Genomic DNA, 7,500 nt, shown 5'->3' on the forward strand with positions numbered 1-7,500 from the left:
TTCCTCCTCCTTCTCCTTCCTCCTCCTCTTCCTCCTCCTTCCTCCTCCTCCTCCTCCTCTTCCTCCTCCTCACCCAGCTGTGTGTGCTCTCTAGATACAGGTGTCTCTCTAGATACAGGCCTCTCTCTAGATACAGGTCTCTCTCTCTAGATACTGGTCTCTCTCTATAGATACAGGTTTCTCTAGATACTGGTCTCTCTCTATAGATACAGGTCTCTCTCTCTAGATACAGGTATCCCTCTAAATACAGGTCTCTCTCTCTAGATACAGTTCTCTTTCTTCTATATACAGGTCTCTCTAGATACAGGTCTCTCTCTAGATACAGGTCTCTCTAGATACAGGTCTCTCTAGATACAGGTCTCTCTCTAGATACAGGTCTCTCTAGATACAGGTCTCTCTAGATACAGGTCTCTCTAGATACAGGTCTCTCTCTAGATACAGGTCTCTCTAGATACAGGTCTCTCTAGATACAGGTCTCTCTCTAGATACAGGTCTCTCTAGATACAGGTCTCTCTCTAGATACAGGTCTCTCTCTCGCTGTGCTCTGTTGCTAGGCAGCGGTTTGTGTCTCCTCTCCTAAACCTTCAGCTGTCCTTCAGCTCTGTGAGGATGTGTGTGTCTCTGTGCTTGTCTGTCCTCCCCACTGTCATTCATTTGTTAGTTTGTGTTGTTGTTTATTGTTCCATGTGTTGTTTGTTGTTGTGCTGTGCGCCCACTCCGCTGTCTTCCGTTGGTTCTGTCTTTCAGAAAAGGATTGTGGGGACGGCTCTGATGAGTTGAATTGTCCGAACCCGACCGGTTAGTGCATAGATCAACATGCACCATAGCCATGACGCTACTAGGCTAGGGCTTCCCTGTGGGGGAGAAGGGAAGGCTAGGCTAAGCTAAGCTACACTTGGCTACAGCCTTATGGATTGCTAGGCTAGGCTACAGTAGAAGTAGGGCTGCTTCTTTACTAATGGCAGTTTCGCTAATGAAATACCACATCTATTTAATATTATAGAAGCCTCTAATTTTGCTGCTCACACACATTCTGCAGGGCCAGAGACCTATCCTTAAACCCAATTGGACCTCCTAAAATTGAATTATGTTTTTAGAATGATGGTTATTCATCGTGAAATGACAAAGGACCAATTTGACCCCATGGTTTTCCCCTCAGTTCTTCTGATGTGAGCGTAGGCGTTGTAGACCCACCATCCCAGGACAGCCTCTCTCTCTCTATCAGCTCCAGACATGCTAGCTGGTTTTAGGGGGCATTTCTGTTGCCAAGCTCAATGTATCAGTGGGTACATTCACTCATGGTGCATGGTCTGATCTATGCAGTTTCTGTGATTATTTTACTCTCTCTCTCTCTCTCCCTCTCTCTCTCTCTCTCTCTCTCTCTCTCTCTCTATCTTGATAATCAATTTGATTTGAAAATTATTATTTGGATTTGAAAATGATACTGTTAAGTGTTTGTCTGTTTGTGTTAAAAGTAATGTGTGACTGTCTAGTTGTAATGTGTAACAAAACCAACCAAGTGGGTACAGTACATTACTCAGGTGAATTTATCTCACTAATTCTCATGGTATCATTCAGTGTGTGTGTGTGTATGTGTGTGTGTGTGTGTGTGTGTGTGTGTGTGTGTGTGTGTGTGTGTGTGTGTGTGCGTGAGTGTGCGTGAGTGTGCGTGAGTGTGCGTGAGTGTGTGTGCATTTGTGTGTGCGTTTGTGTGTGTGCGTGTGCACGCATTGTGTGCGTGTGTGTGCACGCATTGTGTGCGTGCGTTTGTGTGCGTGTGACTGCGTGTGCGTTTGTGTGTGTGCGTGCTCGTGTGCATGCGTATGTGTGTGTGTGACCCAGAGGGTGTGTGTGTGGCATTAGTGCGTCTCAGGGTCTCACCACACGCGTGTGTGTTCCAGACAACGACTGCGGGGACAACAGTGACGAGGCGGGCTGCTCCCACTCCTGCTCCAGCGCCCAGTTCAAGTGCAACAGCGGCCGCTGCATCCCGGACTACTGGACCTGCGACGGGGACAACGACTGCGGCGACTACAGCGACGAGACCCACGCCAACTGCACCAACCAGGGTGAGCCCCCCGGCCCCGGCAACACACCCGCCCCACAGCCAATCAAAGCGTCCCCCCCGATAGTCGATCGAAGCGTCCGCTCCGCAACTCGCCAATCAGGGTTTTTCTCGACTCTACATCGTCCAATCAGGAGAGGAGCAGCGTCCTACCAAACGTGGCGGAAATTCTACGCTGACGCGTTTCTTTAATTATGGAGTAGAAAGGCGGTTGATGTGGCGGTTGATGTAGCGGTTGATGTGGCGGTTGATGTAGCGGTTGATGTGGCGGTTGATGTAGCGGTTGATGTGGCGGTTGATGTAGCGGTTGATGTGGCGGTTGATGTGGTGGTTGATGTAGCGGTTGATGTAGCGGTTGATGTGGCGGTTGATGTAGCGGTTGATGTGGCGGTTGATGTGGTTGATGTAGCGGTTGATGTGGTGGTTGATGTGGCGGTTGATGTGGCGGATGATGTGGCGGATGATGTGGCGGATGATGTGGCGGTTGATGTGGCGGTTGATGTGGCGGTTGATGTGGCGGTTGATGTGGTGGTTGATGTGGCGGTTGATGTGGTTGATGTAGCGGTTGATGTGGTGGTTGATGTGGCGGTTGATGTGGTTGATGTGGCGGTTGATGTGGTTGATGTAGCGGTTGATGTAGCGGTTGATGTGGTTGATGTGGCGATTGATGTAGCGGTTGATGTGGCGGTTGATGTAGCGGTTGATGTGGTGGTTGATGTAGTGGTTGATGTGGCGGTTGATGTGGCGGTTGATGCAGCGGTTGATGTGGCGGTTGATGTAGCGGTTGATGTGGCGGTTGATGTAGCGGTTGATGTAGCGGTTGATGTGGCGGTTGATGTAGCGGTTGATGTGGCGGTTGATGTAGCGGTTGATGTGGCGGTTGATGTAGCGGTTGATGTGGCGGTTGATGTGGCGGTTGATGTGGCAAGGCATGATGGATAGCTGCTGATGACACGTCTCGTCCGCCACACTTGGAAGAGTCGTATAATGACATCACATCGATCCGCCACCCCAGCGCCACGCCTGGCCCTCTGGGAGCTCCCTGGCTCGCCATGTCATTAAGAACAGAACCGCCTGGCTGTTTACCCCACAAACAGACCACAGCGCTGCACTGGTCACTAGGAAGAGAGCTCTTAACAGGACTCACCTGGAAGCTCGGTATAAAGATCACAAACCACGCCTGAACATGGCGACGTGTCAGATCCTGACCACGAAAAATAATGTGGTTGAAACTAAGAACATGGAGGTTGAACATGATCGATGGCCCGGGGGAGTTTTGAGTCTTATCTTTATCCACCACCTACACTGTGGGCTGGAACCAGAGACTAGGATCCCAGCCAGCTGGCTTCCCACCACCCCCATGTGGCGCTGCTAATGGGCCGGTCCGGGTTTGGCCCCCCCCGCGGTGAGCGCGGAGTGGGAGAGGCGGAATCCTGAGGTTTTAATGAAGGTCAGAGGAGGGCAGGCTGGGGAGAACGCTGTGAGATCTGGCTCCTTATGAACACACACACACACACATACACACACACGCACACACACACATATACACACACACACGCCCCCACACACACACATGCACACACACACACATACACACGCCCCCACACACACATACACACACACACACACACACGCCCCCCCACTCCCCACACACACACACACACACATACACACATTCGCACACACGCACACACACACATATACACACACGCACACGCTGCGCCAGCTTTGACCTTTTATGCCCAAATTACTTTTATGCTAAAATGACGCTTGTAACTGCTGCTGTCCCTGCTGCTGTGTCTCCTGGTCTCCTGGCCAGTGCAGTGGTGCGGGTGAGTGTGTGAAAGCTCTGTGCCCCGCCCCTCCATCGTGACCTCGCCCGCCCCGCCATCGGGACCTCGCCAGCCTCCCGCCTCGGGGTCATCGACCTCCCGTCGTTCCGCCGCGCCAGGTCAGGATGAGACCCCGCCCCCCCCCCCCCCCCGGTAATGATGCGACTGATGTGTTGTGCTATACAGTCCCTCGCTCTCTGGCTCTGGGTGGCTGACGCCCACTCCGGCATGTATGCCGATCCCGTGCCAGGTGCTCGTTAGCGTACGGCGCTAGGTCTATCGGTCGATGACATGGATGAAAAACACGGATGAGCCGACTGTCACGGCCTTTCCTTTCAGACCAGATCGCGGAGTAGAGACCAGCCAGTCCGAGCGGCTAGGAGCCGAGTCCGCATCGCTCATTAACACTGACCATGACCGGTCAGCTGAACACATACAACACACTGGTGTTCATGTTCTGGATCCACGTGTCCAGTGGTTCCCCGTCCTGGGGTCTCTCACGTTGCTAAAGCTCAGTAATCCGTCTGAACACCCCCTGGCCCACCTCGGTCTACCGGAGACCAGGTCTTCCTCTCTGAGATCTACCACTGACCAATATGACCACAGACTGACCCCACCTCCCCTCCAGTGTCTAATTCTGTCTGCCTGTCTGTCTGCCTGTCTGCCTGTCTGTCTGTCTGTGTGCCTGTCTGTCTGTCTGTCTGTCTGTCTGTTTGTGTGTTTGTTTGTGTGTGTGTGTGTTTGTGTGTGTGTGTGTGTTTGTTTGTGTGTGTGTTATTTTGTTTGTGTGTGTGTGTTTGTTTGTGTGTGTTTGTTTGTGTGTGTGTGTGTGTGTGTTTGTTTGTTTGTTTGTTTGTTTGTTTGTGTGTTTGTTTGTGTGCGTGTTTGTTTGTGTGTGTGTGTGTTCCCAGCCACTCGTCCACCGGGCGGCTGTCACACGGATGAGTTCCAGTGCCGGATGGACGGTCTGTGCATCCCCATGCGCTGGCGCTGCGACGGAGACACCGACTGCATGGACATGAGTGACGAGAAGAGCTGCGAGGGCGTCACGCACATGTGTGACCCGGCCGTCAAGTTCGGCTGCAGGGACTCCGGTGAGGAACCAGTCCCCGGGCGACCCCCGGGCGACCCCCGGGCGACCCCACGGCTCTGAGGCCGCGCGGGGCTGGTGTGGGTTTAGCCGCTAGAGGGCAGCTCTCTGCATTTCTGACCCCCTGCTCCCGGCCCCTCTCTGTCCCCTCCGTCCCTTCTGTCCCCAGCACGCTGCATCAGCAAGGCCTGGGTGTGCGACGGGGACAGCGACTGCGAGGACAACTCGGACGAGGACAACTGCGAGGCGCTGGTGTGCAAGCTGTCCCACCACGTGTGCGCCAACGACTCCACCATCTGCCTGGCCGCCGAGAAGCTGTGCGACGGCACCGACGACTGCCCCGACGGCTCCGACGAGAAGCTCTGCGGTGAGGCCGGACTACATTACCCAGGGTGCACCGGCGGACGACGCGCTGGCCGCTTTTGGCGCCAAAGCCTTCTTTGGTTTCACGCTCACAGCTGTCCCCTGTCTTCTCTCCATCCGCTCGTTTCACGCTCACAGCTGTCCCCTGTCTTCTCTCCATCCGCTCTCTTCTCATGACTCCCTCCGCTGTCTCCGTCCCCCCAGACCTGTGCTCGCTGGACAACGGAGACTGCAGCCACAACTGCACGGTGGCGCCCGGCGAGGGGGTGGTGTGCTCCTGCCCGCTTGGCATGGAGCTGGGTGGCAACAATAAGACCTGCCAGATCCAGAGCTTCTGCGCCAAGCACCTGAAGTGCAGCCAGCGCTGCGAGCAGGACAAGTTCAGCGTAAAGTGCTCCTGCTACGAGGGCTGGGAGCTGGAGCCAGACATGGAGAACTGCAAGAGCACCGGTGAGCAGGAGGGAGGGATGGAGAGAGGGATGGAGGAGGAGAGGAAGAGAGGGGGCGTGGGAGGGAGGAAGGGAGGGCGAGATGGAGAGACGACGCAGAGCGCAGCGGAGAAGGGGGGAGGAGGTGTGAGAGGAGGAAGGAGGAGAGAGAGAGAGAGAGAGAGAGGGGGCCGGTGGTAGAGGAGTGAGGGGGGGGGGGGGGGGGGTTTGAGGTCGTGGCGGGGTCAGAGGGAGGGGCTGAGCAGCAGTGGACCGGACGATCGTCCAGCGCCGGGTGGTTTGAATAGTTCACACACCCCTCCTCCGCTGGGAAACTAGTGAGGGAGAGACCAGCAGGGGGGAGAGGAAGAGGGGAGGAGGCTACAGGCTTGGCTCTCAGGAGGATGAGAACATGCTGAACCTGGAGAGAACAGCAGGGGGGAGAGGAAGAGGGGAGGAGGCTACAGGCTTGGCTCTCAGGAGGATGAGAACATGCTGAACCTGGAGAGACCAGAGCCCCGGGGGGAACCGGAGGGGAGGAGGAAGGAGAATATGAAGAGAGTTCAGAGCATTAGTACACAGAAATGAGCATAGCCTCCTGTGAGCGCTACTTTGAGTTTTACTTTCTAAATAGCACAATTGATTAGAAACAACTAGGCTACTATTTATTACATGGCTTATAGTCCAGCCATGCACACACTACTGTATAGTACTACACCTACAGTACTACACTTCTGTACTGTAGCACACAGAGTCAGAAGGTGCTAGTTACGGTGCTAGCACACAGAGTCAGAAGGTGCTAGTTACTGTGCTAGCACACAGAGTCAGAAGGTGCTAGTTACTGTGCTAGCACACAGAGTCAGAAGGTGCTAGCTACTGTGCTAGCACACAGAGTCAGAAGGTGCTAGTTACTGTGCTAGCACACAGAGTCAGGAGGTGCTAGCTACTGTGCTAGCACCCGGTCATTCATCATGCTGTCTGGCCAGAAGTAACTCAACTCCATTTAGCCTTTTAATTACCCAGAATGCTCACTGGGTTACTGGCTCTGTTGACCCTTCATGGACACACAGACCGTATTGAAACACACGGTGCTGTAGCTACTGGTGTCAACAGGCTACGCATGGATGCATGGCTTCCATATTAAATCAACTGTATAACATAGGACATTATGACATTCTGTCAGAAATGGAAATTCTGATTCAAGTTTGGAAAGGCTGTGGCTCAGGAGGTAGAACGGGTCATCCGATAACCGCAGGGTCAGTGCTGGCTCCCGGCTCCTCTTGTCCACATGTCCAAGTGTCCTTGAGCAAGACACTGAACCCTAAATTCGTCCCAATGAGCAGGCTGGCCCTTGCATGGCAGCTGGCTGCCATTGGTGTGTGAATGTATGAATGAATGTGTGAATGAGAGGCCATTGTAAAGCACTTTGTATAAAAGCACTATATAAGTGCACTCCGTTTAACATTTAACATTTACCAAGTCAGACTAGAGGCGGGGTTTCATTTACCAAGTAGGGATTTGACCCCAATTAAGTCTAACCATCTCCCCTCTCCTCTTCTCAACCATCTCCTCTCCTCATCCATCTCTCCTGTCCTCTTCTCATCCATCTCTCCTGTCCTCTTCTCATCCATCTCTCCTGTCCTCTTCTCATCCATCTCTCCTGTCCTCTTCTCATCCATCTCTCCTGTCCTCTTCTCATCCATCTCTCCTGTCCTCTTCTCA

At 53.6% G+C, this 7,500-nt stretch overlaps 1 protein-coding gene across 1 annotated transcript in view; it reads left to right on the forward strand.

Moving 5' to 3' along the window:
- The window catches only part of LOC311315418 (low-density lipoprotein receptor-related protein 1-like), a gene marked incomplete at both ends in the record, with an annotated part of 167,056 nt that overhangs the window by 101,652 nt on the left and 57,904 nt on the right, over window positions 1-7,500 (forward strand). The window contains 4 exon segments of the mRNA XM_084446088.1: window positions 1,902-2,069; window positions 4,809-4,991; window positions 5,157-5,354; window positions 5,555-5,800. Of these exon segments, the coding sequence (XP_084302214.1) occupies window positions 1,902-2,069; window positions 4,809-4,991; window positions 5,157-5,354; window positions 5,555-5,800 (795 nt within the window).

Source organism: Borostomias antarcticus (genome assembly GCF_949987555.1).
Source record: "Borostomias antarcticus genome assembly, chromosome: 11".
Lineage (NCBI taxonomy): Eukaryota > Metazoa > Chordata > Actinopteri > Stomiiformes > Stomiidae > Borostomias > Borostomias antarcticus.